At 44.2% G+C, this 19,548-nt stretch overlaps 1 protein-coding gene across 2 annotated transcripts; it reads right to left on the reverse strand.

Annotated features, from left to right (window-relative positions):
* Positions 1-359: 359 nt before the first annotated feature.
* mn1b (MN1 proto-oncogene, transcriptional regulator b) lies at positions 360-16,325 on the reverse strand. 2 transcript variants are annotated; one of them, XM_085179397.1, is made up of 3 exons: positions 15,456-16,325; positions 11,735-15,340; positions 360-1,175 (listed from the first exon to the last, which is right to left on the reverse strand). In XM_085179397.1, the coding sequence occupies exons 2-3, from the start codon at positions 15,270-15,272 to the stop codon at positions 964-966; spliced, it is 3,750 nt and encodes a 1,249-aa protein (XP_085035523.1). In that variant the 5' UTR covers positions 15,273-15,340; positions 15,456-16,325; the 3' UTR covers positions 360-963. The 2 variants fall into 2 exon arrangements, with proteins under 2 accessions (XP_085035523.1, XP_085035524.1); XM_085179398.1 differs by lacking the exon at positions 360-1,175 and adding an exon at positions 6,989-11,651 and having other exon boundaries at positions 11,684-16,325.
* Positions 16,326-19,548: the final 3,223 nt, after the last annotated feature.

Here is a 19,548-nt window from a genome sequence, read left to right on the forward strand (position 1 = left end):
GTATACAAGTGGTTGAGCTCACAAGATCTACAGAAGAGAAAAGCAGAAAAAAGTATAGAATAGAATAGAATAGAATAGAATGAGGGAAAGACATTCTCAGAAACACAAATAATAGAGAGCTACAACAAACCTTATGATTTAGAGCAGCAAACGATAAAGGTTAAATTTCGCGTCGACAAAGAGGAACAACTTTGTGTTCACAAGGAAAATTGCTGAGTTACATTCAAACGTAATCCCTCCCCATCCTGCCTTCCTCTCGTTCTCCTTTTTAGTATTTGGGGTGTTTCTGAACCAGTGGGCCATATTTAACTGTAATACAGGAGTCAAAGGCCAGGATTTTATTTTATTATTTTGGGGGGGGGGGGGGGGGGGGGGTTGACTGACATATGCCGAAGTTGCCATACACATTACAAAGGCAATCTTAGCTAAGTTTAAGAACAGGCAGTAATATAAGTCATAAGACTAAACACTGGTATACAATCAAAGCCAATGACAACTTCACCACTCTTCTTATGCTTCTCGTTTTTGCGTTCTCCTCCTTTAACATTTCTTATTTTTCTTCAACCAAGAAAAGAAAAGAAAAATAAATGATTTGAGGTTTTCCAGATGTGGGCATCGTCGAGTAGAGCCCCGTGCTGTTATTGTCCAGCAGTTTTCTTAAGTGTGACTGCATGTATCAGAAAACAAAACATGGTGTTCGAGTGTCTGTGAGCATGTGTGTGTGTGTGTGTGGGTGTGCGTGCACGTGTGCGTGTGTGTAGCTGTATTTGTGTTCCACTTGTGAGTGTAAATGTCTTTCTCTCCCTGAACAGGCAAGAGCGGCACACAGTCGTTCCATCCACAAATTAACATAGTCGCATCCTTATCGTGGTTAAATGTCTCTGAATCTCTCTTTCTTGATATTTTCTGATCTTCTTTAATTCGTCCTGCTGGGTCATCGTCTTCTTCTCTTCTTTTCCCCCCTCAAGTTAGTGCCGCCACAAACGTCCCAAATCGGTTTGAGATATCAGAGTGGAGAGAGCGCCACGACGAGACGGGCCCCCCTCGGCCTTTACTGTCCCCGAGCTCGTCTGTGCAGTGGACAGACAGGCACTGCAGGTGGTTTCCTCCACTGCTCCCACCTCCTACAGGCCCCGGGGCTCCGGCTCCAGGCTTACTCTGGGTGAGCTCAGATTCTGCAGACAGACAACAACAGAGAGGAAGCGGTTAATTAAGACAGCAGAAAAATGGAAAAAACAACTTCAAGCAGTTGGCATTCTCTGATTCAGGCGAACCATTTAAAAGTACACACTTTTAATTAAACAAGTGTCATCTTCACATCCCACTCTAAATCTGCACTGTGAAATTAATTCAACATTATTCCACCACCCATCAATAAGACCCGAATAGGAGGATACAAGCAAAAGCTCCCCTCTCCTCGCATCCGCCTCCTGTCGCCTGATATAAACACGTGAAAACACGGGCGTACGTTAAATGTAAGCGCATATATTTTGGCTGTGACCAGGCGCGCAAATGTGGAACCCTCCTAATGACCTCTGGTCAGTGGGCCAGAGAGTACCGAGACACCTGTCCTTTAGCCCCGCTTGACCCAATTTACTGGTATAATAATCATGCCCCAGCATCGACCCTGTGTCACCAATGTGTGAAGTGTCATAATAAATGGTTGCAAAAAGCCTTGTGTTCTGTTCAGTGGAAAAATTAGCCAGGAGAAGATTTTTTTTTTTTTTTTTTTTTAATGTGGCACATCACAATTCATCAAACATATCTGCCAAGATGCAGACTGTAGCAATCAGAGAGAAAAGAGGCAAGAAATAAGGACAAGTTTGGAAGCAGGCACATAAAAAACTAAAATAAGAGAAACGCTAGCAAAGAGTTAGTGCTAGGGCTAGGTGTTATGACACAAGTGTTGCATCCTGTGTTTTGGGCTCTGCCTCCAAGCGAGCCCAGAGCAAAGAGAAAATGCGTATAAAGATGTTAAGGATCCTTCACTTAAATCAGTCCGATTAATCTCCCATCTCCTCCCCACACAACACATACTCTGCGCGGATGGTTGAAACGGATCGGTGTGCTGCACGAAGACGAGGACCTTTGAGGTGCAGGGACAACTAGATGTCTGAGTGTAGAGACAGGTGGAAAACAGCGCTGACAAGCTGAGTTACATGCGTCAGAGAAAGGAGAGGCTGTGATAGACGACAGTCTGGGCACAGAGGCTGCAGATCACAACGCACCAGTCAGGCTAGCGCTCACCTAGGAGAAAAGAGAAGCATCGCGCCAGCCCCTTTCTCATCCCTTACCCTGTGTTCTCTTTTTGCTCATCCTGCTTTGCTTCTTAACCCTGTGTTCTCTTTTTGCTCATCCTCCTTTGCTTCTTAACCATGTTTTATTTTTGCTTTGCTTACCATTTCCATCTCCCTTCCACTCTGCCCTCATAAAAGGCTTAGGCAGCAGCAATTTTATGCAGGCAGAGAGAAGGCCGAGCTAGACTAGATAAGACCATGCAGCTAGGACAACCAAGAAAGGCAGGAAGACATGCAGGCGCTCAGGCAGGCTTGCCCCCCAGCCCGTCTGGGCTGCGACCACTGGAATGGAAAAGTGGGGGGATTTGGTGAAAGGTCAGGCAGCCAAGCCTCCCCGTTGTTCTCCATTTCATCTGCATCTCTGACTGCCGGTCTCTGTGAGCTCTTCTCTCTGTCTCTCTGTCTCCATCTCCCTCCCAAGGACTACAGACGTGGTGTAAGTGGAGGCTGAGGGTGCAGGGGGTAAGGGAGAAATGAGGATTTAGAGCGGTGTTGGTGGCGGTTGTGACAAGATCTCACATTTGCCAGAGGGTCCAGTCATACACCTCAGCACGGCTGATCCCCAACCCCCTGCCAGTATCGCCCCCCCCCCTCTCCACCGTAACCACTCACACTCCCTCTTCCCAGCACTGTGCCCTCCAGCACCCGCCAGCAGCTCATGCTAGCTGGGCACAGCAGGGTCCGCACCGGCCTGAATAGGCAGCCAAGCGTTCCCGTGGCTCACTGCTGACACACAGCAAACTGACAACACACGCACCCAAAAGAAAAAAAAACCCACACACACAACACGCCAACCGCTGCTGCCACTGCCATACTCACACAAGCCCTCAGCTGCTGCTCCACATGCACACACATACGCCTGGCTACATACGGACGTGCACGCAGGAAGACACACACACATGAACCTGGCTACACACATTACTCAGCTTCAACACAAGGACAAAGGTGGAAAATACACTAACAAAAAAAATGTATGCATAGTCTAATACAACAAAATGAATATTTCCCACAAACATAAATGCATCCTTTCTATATTCTCACAGTTTATTTTACACATATACAAGCATAAGAAATGCTTTAAAAATACTACTAAACACAGGAGAAAAAAAATGGGGTGATTGCCATTTAGCATTAAAAACATATGCAAAATCCAACACACAAACACTTGACCACCACATGATCAAATATATTAGTCAGTATGAGTATTATGAGAGACTGTGATTTTATGGGTTGAGGGGGGTAAAAAAAAAAATCCTGACACTACATTTAAATCGCAAGCATTATCCATGCCGACGGATTTGTTCAAAAGGTGGAAACGACGGTGTGAAATTCTAAATCACACCAGACTAAATCCCAAATCTCCATGACATTTTACAAGCAGGAAAATCTTTTTTTTTCTTCTACCCCCCTCAATAAGATCTATCTTGTTAGGGTTGTTCGCTGACGAAGGTAGAATTCATATCCACGGTAATATCTCAATAATAGCCAATTCATCTGAAGAGAACAAGTGCTTAGCTTCAACAAGCACGCGGGGAAAATACCTAATAAAACGGAAACGGCACAAGCAGCTGCGCCGAGCCACAAATACACCTAAATATCCTTAACCACATTACAGCCACAAAAGATTACCAAAGTGATGTGTTAAGTAGGCACTGAATTTAACGCGATGCTCTTATATCACCATATCAGCACATTTTTATTTGGTACCTGGTGATGATGCTCCCACACACACACACACACACACACACACACACACACACGCAGGCACAGCAGCAGCAGCAGGGTTGTGGAGCTGTCTCACAGACACAGCCAGAAACAATTTACAGAGATGAGTAGAGCTCGAATGCCATGAAGGCAGGGAGCACAGCGCACAGCTCTGGTTGTCTGGATGACACCAATGTGTCTGGGAGCTGACGGCCTGACACGGGTTTACATGTCATGCCGCACACACTCAACACACCCGAAGCAACGCAGGAAGATAAACAATGGCTGCTCCGAGTCTGTATCCTCCACCCATTAAATAATAAGTATTACAGCTGCAATTAATTTTTTTCACTTACTCTTAAAAATAACGACGACTGACGCTGACGCACATATTGCATTTTTTTTTAATTAACTGATAGAAGGAAAGAAAAATAAATAAAAATCAATGCATGCCACATATTTGAATCTACAAAAAGCCTCCATCACACACATTTCCCAGGACTCGGGATCTCATGCGGCACACGCATGTGCGACCCCCTCCTTTTTTTGTTTTTTGTTTTTTAATCCCAAGCTCTAGACTTCCATGACGACACTTCACCTTTAACCTCACGCTCCTGAGGCCGTGACCCCATCCTCTCTGAACACAAACCAGACCAATCAGAATGCTCCACTCGCTGCGAAAAGAAAAAAAAAAAGGGAAAAAAAAAACCACCCAAAGGCCTCCGCTCCTATGACAGTGTTTGACATCAGGTCAGATTCCTTTAGCATAACAACTAACACTATGGTGTTGTGTGAGGAGTCTGTCTTTGTCAGCACAAAACACCCGTTACAATCCACAGAGAAAAAGCCACAGGAAAAGACGGGCAAGAGTAAAAGTTTTGCATCTCTTCAGGAGTCAGACATAGCCAAAGATGAGCAGAACACTTTGCAATCTTCATTATATGGTTTCAGTGAAACCTCAGAACATGCCAAAAATGATCTGAAGCGCTTAAGCCAAATAATATCCCTAAAAACAAAGAGATATGTTGAGGCAAGCCTTAATAAAGATCAGTGGGGCTAACAAAGGTACTGTCCCAGGTATCCATGCACCAGGGGGGCTGCTCCCCCTCATCTCCACCCAACTGCCGAAGTGTGACCTTTCCCTCAGAGCAGAGAGGATATCTGCGGGGAGCAGGGGCACATTTCTCAGGCAAGGGCACAGGGGTTATTTTGGTTTGAATTTCCTCTCTGTTCTCTGGCCTGAAACATAAAGTGGGGGGAAAAAAAAGAGAGAGCAAAACTTGCCCAGGCAGGCTCTGCCCCCAGCATTTGTTACCTTCTCACCAACAACACACCCATTGCCATCTCCTCAAACTCATACCCACACAAACGCACGCACACACCTCTGCCTCTGGCCACAAGAAGCGCTTAGGAAACCAGACACAAATCAGAACACGGGAAGTGATTTAGTGCCTCCTTCATAACTCACAACCATGTCCGGGACCTGTCCAACATGTCATCCAAGTCAGTGACATATTGATCTACTTCACTGTCTCTATTTTGTTTCACAACACAGCACTGCGCGCTTCGGTCTTTTCGGAAGGGTTCACGCACACATGAAAACAAAGGCTACTCGAAGATGTTTCGCATGCCTTTGGTTTTTGTTTCGAGCTAAAACAATAGTGTGCCTAATTTCATTTTTCACCACAGCCTGCCACACACACAAAAACAAAACAAAGAAAACCCAAATCAACATGTACAGTGTAAAGAGTAAAATATAGAATATTATACTGTTTATTTTGTATTTTTCTAATTGGTGTTAAGTAGGGACGGTTTTATGGGCAGACATATTTGAAGAGCTATAGATACACAGCTACACTGAGAAAAGAAAAAAAAAACAACTCCTACACACAGACTAGAATGAACAATGGTTGTGGTGCATGAAAGTGATGGAAAAATTGAATTATTTTCTCTTCCATAAATGCAAATGGTAGCTATTACCTCCTCACTCACCTCGTGAGCGAAACCACAGATGTTCTTTTAAGGGGAAAAAAAATAAAACACACACACACACACAAAACTTCTCTCTATCTCTCTTAGTTTCTCTTGCCCGCCATCGGTTTCTACTTCTGTCTCCCAAGAGAAACAGCTCCAGTGTCATAACTCATTTGTCAGTTCCACAATACAAATTAAACACTGCCTGACGACTACCTGTATGGCACATAACATAACCGCTCCTGGCAGCATGACAACATCTACACCTCTGGAAAAAAGAAAGTAAAAACACACACACACACTTTTTAAAAAGCTGCACTTGACTAACAGTGAATACATGAACCCAGGACATCTTTCGGGACCTTTGTATCAAACTGACTTTTGGGGTTTGGTTTTTTGAAATGTGTGTGTCTTCTTTGGACCCCTGTGTTGCTAAACAAGACACGTGGACATTTTTGGAGGCTTGCCACTTGCACCCACATTCAAATGCTTGGAACTCCTCCCTCTGTGCATCTCCTAGGTATAATCAGCTTTCCATTCCTGGCTGCTTCCAAGGAGAATATTTACCACATGCTGAGACAAGTTTCATTTTATCCTAACACCTTTCCCCAGGGAAAACAAAACACCGGATGGAGGTTCTATTTTGAAAAGTTGAAACTCCAGCAACGCAAAAAAAAAAAAACAGTCTTGACACTTTGGTTCGTCTTTTTCTCTCACTCTCTCTTCATCAGTCACCAGCACGTGTCTTTAATAGGCTTCATTTGACTGTCTTGCAAAGATCCCAAGGAACATGAAAACCACGCACATGTCACACGCAAACAAACAGAAACTGTCTTAAATCTAGATGCTTTAAATATAAAGACGGATGCATTTCGATACTGTATACTTTACCCTCAGAGTAAATACTCTTAAATGTTTTGTTAGGAATCACTGTGCACGCGCTGCAACGGGAGAGACACCTGAGATTTGAGGCTGAAGCCGTGGGCATGACACTGAGTCTAAATAAATCAAACTTTATGTCCACAGCAGGCAAATGCATATGCAAGTTGCAGTGCCAGTGCGCACACACACACACACACACACGCTAAAGGAGTAAAAAAAAAATTTGACATTAAAATATTTTAATGCATATTGTTTGTTTGTTTTTTTATGTCCACACTACAGACACTTTTTCAAGTGTTGCCCTTTTCTTGCATTAATACATCTGTGCTGCTAAAAAACTAACCGTCCTTTGCAGCTTGGATGAACCTGTCAATAACCAAGTCAGCTTGAAGTAGTCACTGGAAGATGAATTATGACTTTCGGAAAACAATATTAACAATGCTAATTGCTATGATTATCATAATGATGAAGTGCAGAAGTGTGCGGGCGAGGCCTGGTGGATGTGTGTTGTTGGGGAAAAAAAAAAATAAGTCGATATAAAACACCTTGTAATGACAGGTAAAGAACACAGACTGCCCCAAGCTGTTTTTTTCCCCTCCCCCCTCCACATTTCAAGCACGTGCCAATCACTTTCTTCTATTTTAGAAAAAGGAAGCACAAATTACTGGTGTGATTTGAGGAGCTGTTGTCGTACCGAAATGTCAAAGCCAGGTAGTCTCACAGGATTGTTCTCCATGCTATCAATACAGCCTCCTTTTTTGTGCTTTAAGTACTTTCTCGTAGGTGTGATAAGACGAAAGCTCCTTCTTTTCAAAGCTGTCAAAGTCAGAGTGACAGATTTGATCATTATTAAAGCTGTTTAAGGACTGATTACTGAGCGTGAAGAGTGAAAACTATTCTATGAGGTCAACTGTGAAGTGTGAAAAAAAAAACTGTGTACGGGACAAAAAAAAAAAAAAACAGTGAAAAGTAAAAATAAAAATAACTGAATCACTTCCTACGCCTGCTGCTCGCCTGTTATCTTGACTATGCACGACTTTCCAAATGAGCGGTCAGCTTCTGGCAAAGATATACAGAAGAGAAGGGAAGAGGAAGAGCGTAAAAAAAATGCTTTTAGAAAAAGGAGAAATAACATTAACTGACATGGGAAAGTTGATCGTGTACACCTAAAAACTTCTTCCTCCTTGCTAAACCTCCTTGAGAGTTCGGGGAAGCCGAGCAGCACACCAGACTCTGCAGGCCACGGGGCTTATAGCAACTGGTATTGCTGTGCCTGGGCGAAAGACTTGCGCTGCACAACATCACTTAGATAGGAGGCCAAGTATGGGGTCCAGTGGGGGACATTACTGCCACACGCATCACTTTAACAGGCACAAAGAGACCACAGAGATGTGAGCCGGGATGCACAGATATCAGCACTCAGAATACAGTTCCTATAAGCACAGTTTAGCTTTTATCTACATACTCAAGCATCCAGTAAGTTACACACTTCTTGTAAATATCAGCACTGGGGCTTATTTAAAGCATAGCAAGATATATAGCTCCTGAAATCCTCCTGAAAGACAAATACACACGGCAACAGCAATTATTCTACACTTCCCTACTTTACATTTGAGTGAAACGGTGATCAGAGATTGAAAAGCTTCAACTTCAAAGGAACTAAAGTGATCCTTGACCCCCAACGCTGGTCATTCTCACCTCATCAGATACAGATATCCAAAGTACACACAGCCTGCTGATTGACCTGGTCCACTTCTCAAAGTAAATTTCTTGACACAACTGAGCACAAAGCCTCAAGTTTCTCTAGAAATAAGCCATTTTTCATATAGAGATACATTCTCTGAAAAGATGAATGCCAGACAACTGAACTAAATTTCAAAGTATGTTTGCACCTTTAAAACAAGGATTTTATCTATTACTGTTCATCATTACTGAAGTTATTGATCTGACACAAGAATAAAAAGAATCTATGCATAATTCTAAACAAATACTAAGACATGTGCTGTGTGTATATGCTGTGGTGAGGAAAGAAGTGTGGTTTTTTTGGAAGGGGTCAGAGAACTATTTGACCTGCAAGGAAAAAAATGTAACATGGCTGCACTTCTTTTTAGCCAGCACGTACGACTCACATGACAGTTATAGTTCCACAGCACAGAAATATCTTAACAAGACATGTCATCTTTGACTATTCGTTAAAATGTCCAGATACGTGAGGAAGAATCATTTTTACTGGAATTACACAAATTAAGTTCTTTGTAATTAAAATGGTCATTTTTCTATGACCCAGTTAAATTTCGTTAAGCCTAATGGACTAAAGAATCGCCTTGATTTATTTTACATTAGTGTCACTGGCATTATCTTGCCAGTGGCAGATTTTTGTTTACAAGGCTGAGGACTTATAACTCGACTCAGTGGTGGAGATGGATATTTTTTGCAGTGTGAAAAGCCTGTGGGATGTTATGGAACTACACTGTGGGCTATGATTTATCTTAAATTATTATGTTATTTTGCTCCCTTCTGTGTAGCCTAAGCATCAGATTCAATCTTAAAATCCCCCTCCCCCCTCTCAAATACACCTCCACCCTTTTTTCATCTTTGCTGTCTGAAGCACTCAAATGAGAAACTGTCAGGAGCCGTGATTTGTGCTAACTAGCTATCGATCGCTCCAGAGCTGCATGCCTTGTGTCCATGCAGGGAGGACTGAAAGAGGAAAGGAGAGAAGAGGAGGAGAGGAAGGAGAGGAGAGAGGAAGGAGAGGAGGACTATTCTGCCTTAAATTACTGATTTTTGCCTGTTGAAATTTTTTTAAATGTGCCATCAGCCCCAGAGGAATTAAAATAGTAAATGCAGCAGGATGAGTGTGGCTGACTGCTCATCATTGTTAGATTTGCTCAGTAATTATAATCAAAATGAGTTACCATTTATACATCTCTGACAACAGAAGCCTCTTTAATTATGAGGAAACACAGGGATAGGTGAGCAGAAATGCACCAGTTTGGCTGATTGTGGATCACATTAATATGCAGCACACCGCTTGTTACAGTTACTTTATGACCGGGTGAACACAAAAAAACCTAAATGGTGAGTCAGAGTGCTTTTTAGATGTAATGCCACCACTGCTACAGCGAGACGTCCTGTGCTCAGTCTCATAAACAAGTGTGCCTGGACTCCAGAGTCCGCGCGATGCGCGTCCCCGCCCCTCTCTCTGCGCTCGCGCCGATCAGAACAAAGAGGCGTTCGAGACGCGCGAAGCCACTCGCGCAATTATATAACCTATCCATATTATTATTATATATCAAAAGACGCAGGGGCCTTTCAGCGCAAACCCGCCACTGTTCAACCATTTAAAAGCTTGTCCGTCTGCTAACACCGACAGACGCCTCCGTACAACGCTGTGGTTTGAAATGAGCGACTAAAGAACCCACGCGAAAAGGAAATAAAATGAGAATGAAGAAACAATTAAAAGAAGCAATAAATATAACACCAATAATTAAAGTAGCATATTATAATACACAAAGCTTGTCTTAATGATGCAGTTACACTGCAAAAACGATGGGATTATGACTAAAGCACGTAATGACAAATCATATTGAAGCATCATAAATTTAGGTTTTTAAAATAAATTTAATTTATTAATATTATTAATTTCATTATTGTTATTATCATGGCTCTAACAGCTAAATAGTATATTTGTTTGTCTGCATTTTTTTTATTTAGAGCCACTAAAAAAATACAAAGAAAATAATAATAATAATAATAATAATAATAATAATAATAATAATAATAATAATGAAGATAAAATCGCACTGTATCCATAAACCACGTCTGCAGACTGCAGTTAAAAAAACTAATTCTGTGCCTTAGAGTCAGTTTCTTTTTCCAATTTCATTCAAAAACAAAACAACCAAAATAATGTGCTGTAAATAGTAAAAATATTTCTACTTTGACTGTGTGAGACAATTATTTTACATTATTCAAAAGGGACAGGGAGCAAGACGAAACAAACATTTAACAATTAAAAAAACATTTAACTCTTTCATCTTTTTCGCCATTTCCATTTCCAACGTAAAACAAAACTGAAAATGAATGGCATTAATATCACCATGCTGTCTAATCTCGTGTCCAACAAATGTTTAAAAAAAAATCCTCTTTCAGCAGCTCAGTATTATCTCATGGTAATAACAAAAACAAACACGTAACAAGGCGAGGGGGAAACCCCGCTGCGAAAACGCATATCCTCAGAAAGCTATTAATCTTACAATGTAGTTGTTCACCCTGAAAACCGAGATAAAGAGCCACAGGAAATGTTTACTTTTCTTGAGCTGTTCTTTTGAAGTGCCTCAGGACTGAAGAACCCTATAAAATACTTTGCATGGATGCAAGTTTATTTTGCTTATTGTTATTTCGGTTTATATAATGGTGTGTGTGTGTGTTGTTTTTTACATTTCGTACTACAGACCCAATTCAAAAAAGAAAATATTTTTTCTTTGTCTTTCTCTCTTTTCAAGACTATGAATGGCTCTACTATTAAATGTAGTATCCTGCTATAAACGTTAAACCTCTAAAACCCAAAGGCCCCAGTTAAACGGAGACGCTGCTTTCTGCCTGCGCAACGTGGACAAAATGTTTTCTCTTGTAAGTGTCACCTGATTATTTTACATATTTATACTGGTGCTGTTATCACTGCATTTCAGATTTTGAAAATAAATAAATGACATTTAAGAAAGAAAATCTGTTCATTTGTATGAGCATGATCTGCTGATGTAATGTGAGTGGTGTATGAGAGAGACACCACTGTGACAGGGTGACGAGGGTGAGACTGTGACGAGGGTGAGAGAGATTAATTAAAACTTAAAGAAAGAGACTGTTTCATTTACCTTCTTTACTGCTGTTCTGGCTCTTATTTTTTTCCCAGGGTCCCGTGGCCTTGTCATCCTCTGACCCGTCCATCATAACCTTGTCACTGGGCACGTACCAGGTGGCGTGCTGCTCTGCCATGAGGGTGTCAAGGTCAATAGTGCCCATTGAGCCCTTCCCAGCATCCGGGCTGCAGCTCGCCAGCTCATTGTCTCCGTTCTGTGAGGGACAGTCGCCATTCTTTTTGCCTGTCTTCATGGCCAAGGGCTGGTCTTCAGAGATACTGAATTGCTGGCGCTGTAGCTGGATTTGGGCCTGCAGAATCTCCAGAGGATGGATTTCTTCCTGGCCAGAGGTACTGGATGGGGTGCGTACCTGTTCCACCCCAGGAGTGCCCGGGTGGCTGACCCCACTGGCCCCTGTGCCCACACCAGCATTCAGTCCATAGGTGTCTGGCGTCGAGGTAGTATGATTGTTAATGCCCATGCCAAGGGGCTTTTGTCCATTTATCAACCCGTGGTCACTCCTCTGCATTTTGGGTGAGCCGTTGATTATAGGGCTGCGATTAGGTTTGCTGGCTGAGGCCCCTCCTGCATCTGAGCTGGAGGACACCTCATCCTCATTGCCATAGTGGGTGCTGACATCTTCAGAAAAGTCCACTCTTGGTGAGCTGCTGTCAGACTTGGTAACACTTTGAATGCCACTGTCTAAAGAAGACATAAGGTCAGCCTGGTCCCCCAACATTAGGTCACCTCCTTTCCCCCAAGAGGGCGATTGGAGTTGTTTCTCATGGGGCGTGCCCCCACCCCTCTCCCCAACGCCAGCCGAGGGGGTCTGCTGGCCTGGACTTACAACAGGGTTACTATTATCAGAGGAAAAAAAAATTCCAGGGCTCACATGTCCACTGTCTCTTTTTCTCCTCCCTCTCCCTCTCCCACTCCCTGTTGTTGCCTTCCCCTCACTGCACGGGGTAGCGTCCATGTTGTAATTTGGGGAGAGGGCACTGGCTTCCCCCTGCACCGTCTGGCTTTGACTTGCAGGCTTAGAGTTGCTATTCCCAGTGCCAGGCATCTGGCTGTTCTGGGAAGTGCTGCTCTGAAAATATTCAGGACCAGCACTGCCAGTCCCATTAGATGTGCTGCTATTAATGTCCTGCTCAGTCTGACTCAGTTTTCGCTTGCCCTCATTTTGGTTCTTCTTGTTGAATGTTACGTTAAGATTGGGGGCCCCTAGGCTAGCGATCATGTTCTGGCAGGCTGTGGAAAGGGCCGCTAGGCAGCTCTGGCCGAAAACACTGTCTTTAGAGCTGGTTTTGCTGAAGTTCCCGAGGGAGAGATTTCCAAGCTTACTAACAGACGACCGCTGGCCTGAGGGGAACTCAGACTGAGGAGGGTAGTTGCCAGGTGAGGTGCTCACCCCCTGGGGAGCACTGTGAGCCGGCCCCTGACGGTTAGCCCCTCCATAGGGAAAAGCTGGCTGTGCTCCCATTGAAGGTGCAGGGAAGTCAGCTGGCCGTCTCTCTGCTGGTGCATTTGGATGTCCTGCTCCTGCTCCTGGAGACTGCATTTGTGTGAGGTTGCCCATGTTGCCACTGAACTGTGAGTGCATACCTGGGGAATGAAGGTTCTGCACATGTCCATCTCCTGGTATTCTCATGGGCTCCTGCATGCCGATGCCCGGCCTAAACATTATCCCAGCGCCGTTCTGCTGCAGCCCCATGTCATGAGGCCCTGATTCATTACCCGCTCCACCCATACGCCGTGACATCATTTCTCCTGGTGGGTGGGACCCCTGAAACCAGGAGTTCTCCTGAGTTACATGAGGATTTTGCCCATCAATGTTGGGCATCCTGCCACTATTCTCCCTGTCAAAGCCAGGATGAGGCATGCTCCCGACTGGGCCTCCGTGAACCATTGGGCCTGGAGGTACATCGCCATGGTGACCCAACTGCTGTAGACTCGGCTGCCTCATTCTTTGCTGTTGGTTGCGAGAGGCCATCTGCTTTATCATCATAGCTGCATTCTGGCGCTGCTGCAGAGACTGCTGCTCGGGCCCTGGATGCTGCAGCGGACCTGGTCCAAAACCTTCATTCACGGGTGGGGTGAACTCTCCAGGAAGGCCAGGGTAGGCAGATGGAGAGAGGTGGTTGTCCATACCGCCACACCAGCCCTCGCCGCCATGTGCATTAGGAAAGTCAAATCTAGGCCTTTTTGCCATGTTCATATAAGGAGAGTCAAAGTGTTGGAGCCTCTGATTTGCAGGCTGTTGGGAGGGAGGAGGAGCTGGCTGTTGCATATTAAACATGGGGTCCCCATAGGGGTGCAGGCCCCTGTTTTCCAGTCTGTGAATGGGATATTCAAACTGGTTGTGTTGGCCAGGCATCATGACCCCTCCATCCAGAATGTTAGGGTTAGTAGTGCCGGGCTCAGCCTGAGGGGGTCGAGGGAGGCCAGGGGGGCATGAGTTCTGTCTGGCTATCAAACCAGCCTGTTGTTGTTGCTGCATGAGAGGATGTCTTGGATTGACCCCAGGCTCCATTCCCACGGGCACTTTCCGGCCATTTCCAAAACGTTCAAAAAACACTCCGTGCTGAGGCTGCTGGGGCTGGGGTGCTGGCTGGTGTCCCTTAGAGATGCCCTGCATACCTGGTGTCCGTGGCATGCCAGCGTTCCCTGGGAAATTCCCACCGGGAACTGGTCTTCCTGGCCCAAAATGTGGTAACTGAGATTCTGATTCTGAAGGAGAAAATACAGGTACATCAAAATGTCCAGATGGAGGTTCACTTGGAAAGTTATATTCTAATCCCTCTACGGCTCCTTGGTTTGGCAGTCGCCGAGGTTCCAAACCATGAGACTCAGATGAAGAGGATGAGGAAGAAGGAAGACCATGAAAGGATGCTGCTCTATTAGGTGACTGGTCCAGGGGGAGACAGGGAGCAGGGACAGCGTGGTTCCCACTTGGAGGGCCATGATGCTGAAAGTCAGGCATGTTACCAGGCCGCTGCTGCGGTTGCTGTTGCTGCTGCTGGGGAAAGCCATCCCCCGTCTGTCCCTCAGCGAGAGGATCAAATCCTTCTCCAAAGCCCTGCTGTGGTCCCATGCCGTTATTGTTGTTGTAGCCCATCAGCCTGCCGCCATGCAGGCATGATGACCCTGGCTCTGGCCCTCCAAAATTCCCACCGAAATGGGGGTGATGTTGGTGGGGGTGGGGTTGATGGCCGTGAGGATGTCCTTGATGAGGTTGCTGGTTGTTAAAAAATCCATGCATTGGTCCTTGCCCCTGCTGCTGCTGAAGTCCACTGCCTGCATGCATGTCTGAGTGTCCCCGCGGGTGAAAGCTACCGTACTGCTCACCATTCATGTTCATATTGAGCCCAAGCATTTGCGGCTCGCTCAGAGGGCCCATGCCGGGTTCCACGGCTCCCGGCGGGCCTCCAGCATGAAAACCGGGGCCTTTATAATGGGAGCCCATGTTCAGTCTCTGTTGGTTTATGTTTCTCTCTGACTGGCCAGGGTTTCTGCTATTAATTTGAGAACCAAACTGCTCCAGCCCAAACATACTCCCCTGCAATCAATCCCACATGACGGCCAGTTTGCCAGACATCGGCACACTGTCTATTTTTCCGTCTGTCCCCAAAAGGAAAAAAAAAAGTAAAAGAAAAAAAGATACAGAAGAACTATTCAGATATTTTTTGAATCTACTGATTATGACAATTTATCTCATTTAAATATCAAAACTCACCAAATAGGTTCTCATTGCTGTGAATATTTATCCAACTTCTCCAAGGACGCAGAGAAGGGACAGACTGTGTCCAAATACGCACGTAAACTGTGTCCCTGTTCCCGTGTGAATGCGTGCAGCACACTAGTCTTTTTGATTAAACAAACGAATAGAAAATCCGTCTAGTAAACTTGCTACACGAGCGACCTATGACATTCCGAAGTTTTCTGCGCGCATTTCTTCGGGGCAAACATGGCACAAATACAGCTCGCTTACAAACTAAAGGGTGAGCGCAGAGGACTCGAAGCAATCAAACGGGCAATAACTGCTTCTCTCAGCTAATTCATTATTCCAATCTGATGTCAAATGTCCCAGAATGACTTTCTGAATAAGGTCCCATGCTGGAAATAAAGGTGGGGGAGAAAAAGAAAAGTCCAGGCTTTGAGTGAAGAAAATCTTTCTTTAAATAAATACTGCCCACCGACGTCCTTCAAAACATAAAAAACGGCCAAGCAGGCATGTAGCCAAAAGTCCAGTGTGATGGAAAGTCCACAAACACGACTCGCCAGCCCAGCCGCGGGTGAACCGGGGCGTCTGTTTATGCGACCTAAAGCCGGAGGAGCAGCACGGCGCGCTACCCGCACTCCACAACTACGGAGTGGCTTGACAGCATCCTTCACCCACTGCCGGTCATGCGCTTTGCAGCGAGGCGCCGATCCCAAAGTCCTTTCCGTGCGTCTCGATCCTGATGCGTGCGTCCCCTCCGTTTACCGAGCCTTGTCTGGTGTGGTCTGAGTGCACTTGGGAGCGATTCACAGATACACTCGCTGTCCGCTCTACCGCTTGGCGCTGTGTGAGATCAACGCGTCCAGAGGATCCAGCAACAAGTTTTGCATTTCTACAGCCACTGCCATCCACGAGATTTCAGCCAATCACAGAGACCATAGAAAGCTTGAGGGCGGGACAAACGCTGTTAAGGTGGTCCGCAGAGTAAAAGCGATTGTAAACTCGTGCGTGTGCGTAAATTCGACTTTAAAAGTAATGTTTTGCCCCAAAAGAAAGCACAAGCGGGGATTTGCACTAGATGGGATATTGCGGCTGAAAACACAACATTAATAAAAATAACAGAGACTTTCTGCCACACTGGCGTATACCATAAAATTATATTCTGATAAGGAATGGGAAAATGAACTGAATGAGACTGCGTGAAGTTAAATTCTACCCAATGCTGTTCTGTTTGCCTCTTTAGACCTCTCCACTCACGGTCAAATACATTTTTTTATGAATTAAACAGAGTGATCCACGCAGTATCCAGTGTGCTTTTAACAGTTTACGCTAGAGTGCAATGACAGAAAGCCTGACTGTAAAAGGATCTAGTTACACCAACTAAGGGGTTAGACGAGTAAGCAGGAGTTCACAGATTTTCTAGCCCTACATTAAAATAATAGTAATGTAATAGTAATGACGACGATGATTTGAGAAGAACTGGTATGCATCCTTAGTGCGGAGCTAATAATCCGAAGGTTGGATTTGCTCTCACGTGTAATCAACTGCGTAAACATTCAAAATCTCAATCTGAAATCTATCAGGAATAATGAAACTTCCCAGTATTGAGCGCCGTAGATTGATTTATGACGCCAAGTCGGAAATACAGACAAAAATTCGATGCAAGGATAAAAAGTCAGTCACACTAATATTATAAAGTGTCGATCCACACCTCGACGGCCAATCACACTGTCCTCATTCCACATGTTAAAAAAAATCCCCCTTAAAAGACTATCTGAACTAAATTATATGGACGGTATTGGGCCGCGGTTCCGATAATCAATACTGTTCTCTTAGTATTATAGTCTTTAAAATGCAACATTTTTGTAAGACCAGATAAGCCTGATTTGTTTTTAAAGGTTAATTAGAGGCCTGCAACAGCCTAGGCTATCTGTGTAAGGTTAAGTAGCGCCATATCCAAAGATAAGACATAAAACTGCCAGAACAGCCCATATTCGTGTTTTGATACAATAGTCACAGCATAACAAACATATGAGCGGTTATCACCCTCATCTAATGTCCGAATAATACATTTGTAAGAATTAGAGCATATCTGAGTATATGTCACAGTGTTTTTGAGGCTTTTCTCAAATTTATTTCGTGTTATGTGTTATGTAATTCTGAATGTGTGTTCACGCGTGCAGCTCACATATTTGCTTAGAAATGTATTTGGTTCGGGATATTTTGCACCTCTTGGACACGGTACTTCTCGTGGATTTTAATTATCCAGTGCATTTGTTTGTTCTTACCAACTTACAAAAAGAACAATAAATGTTTAAAAAAGCACACACATATATATTCCACACGACCTTCCTCCTGCATTTAATCCCGATGTGAATAGACAAGGAAGTTTTTCTTGTCTGTAGATTCTTAAGTAACCCACAGTGAGGTTACTATAACAAAGGCAAGCGGGTATTTAGAACAAAGGGAGCGTGCTGGTAACAAAACGCACTTTCATTCACCAAATATAGAGAGTTTCTTTGGTCAGAGGAGAAAACCATATCATCTTTTCTCGACACTGTGGGAAGTGGGAGAATTTGGTGTTAATACAGCTCTATACCTTTGGGGTATCCATGAGAACTTTTACCAAACAGACACAGTGCCACCTAGCGGATGGTGTCAAAGACGGAGGAGAAGACTTGGTCAGAGTGAAGCTTTTAGATATTAGTTTTACAAACTTGAGTGTGTAATGCTCTAAACTGCTCTACCGACGTAGATTTATGCACTAATTTATTTGGAAACAGCAAATATAGTATTTTCAAATGAATTATTTCAATACTCAGAGGTATACTTTAACTGGGAAAATGGAAAGAAAATGTGCGGCTATTGTAGTGTCACATGGTCATTCAGTGGAAAGTGCTATTTTTTTTTTTTTAAAAAGTGATATTTTTAATTCTTTGTTCAGCGAGGTCAGTGTGTTGCCTCTCTTCAACAGCCACAACACACACACAACAAATATATGATGGGATGTATATAATGTTCAAGCCTATTACAATAATGCACATGCTACATTTCTCCTCAGTGTTGTGGATCATGAAGAGGACAAGCTCTGTGTTCTGAAAAGAAATAACCAGCTCTGTATGGCACAAATTTTGATTTAACAGAAGCAGACAGAGCGCTCAGCTTTGCACCTAGAGAAAAAAAAGGCGGTGGGGGGGTTGAGGGGGTTATGTAAGGGAACCTGGAAGCAGGTCAGAACAAGGCATTCAAATATACGCGTGCAAATGCACTTCTTGAAGCTGGGAGAACGGAAGCTCGTGTTGCAGAGGCAGTGATGGGTAGTGGCTGTGTTCTGAGGGAGGCTTGGAGTGAGAGAGGGACGGGGAGGGATGCTAAGTTGTTCAGATGTGCTGAATGCTGTCGTGTTATTGCTGCTAATTCACGCTCGTGTTAATCGGCTGCCTCCGTATTCCAAAAGCCATCTGGATCTATCATGACAAGAATTTTAGTCATGAAACCTGAAAGTGTGAGCATCACCCTGTGCTTTAGAAATTAGGATTCATGGGTTTGTTTGTTTTTTAAATGTGTAAAGACTAGACTGTATCCCAAAACCCAATTAAGAGCATTCGAAGCAAATATTCTGCAGCTCAACAGCAACAACATCAAGATATTGTTCTGTCTGACAGTAATACTAATAACTCTGTGATACAGAGCCTGCTAGTTCTGTCTACACTGTCTTCTCAAATGGAGACAGACAAGTTAAGTATGACAAACTGATGGCACGGTCTCTTTCCTCCTGAGTCCCCAGTGATGATAAATGCAGCCCAGAGCTACTGCTGCTGCTGCTGAGGCGACTTCATGACAATGGAGAGTCTACAGGCTTTCAAGCACTGTCACAATACCACTCTTTTCTACAGTGATTTAGTACTCAATTTGTCTCAATATTTTACTCAATAGGACAAGATAGCAGAAGTGGGTGCCCTTTTCTACCCTTAATTCAGAGTGTTAAGCTTTCCTCAGCTAGACATATATTACTGTGGGGGTTGCCCAAAGAGACAGTTCCTTCCCTTGTTGGGGGTACAGTGTCCTGTGCAGCTCAGGCAGTGAGCAGCAGAGCATCAGTGTGTCC

This window comes from Neolamprologus multifasciatus, chromosome 12 (assembly GCF_963576455.1).
Source record: "Neolamprologus multifasciatus chromosome 12, fNeoMul1.2, whole genome shotgun sequence".
Taxonomy (NCBI): domain Eukaryota; kingdom Metazoa; phylum Chordata; class Actinopteri; order Cichliformes; family Cichlidae; genus Neolamprologus; species Neolamprologus multifasciatus.

What these genes read in the sequence shown, in the direction of transcription:
- mn1b (XM_085179397.1), bottom strand. Translation starts at nt 15,272, where the DNA reads ATGTTTGGGCTGGAGCAGTTTGGTTCTCAAATTAATAGCAGAAACCCT. An exon ending in CCAGAACAGCAGTAAAGAAG is followed by an intron (nt 1,176 to 11,734) that starts GTAAATGAAACA and finishes GTCTGTCTGCAG; the next exon opens with AATCTGAGCTCACCCAGAGT.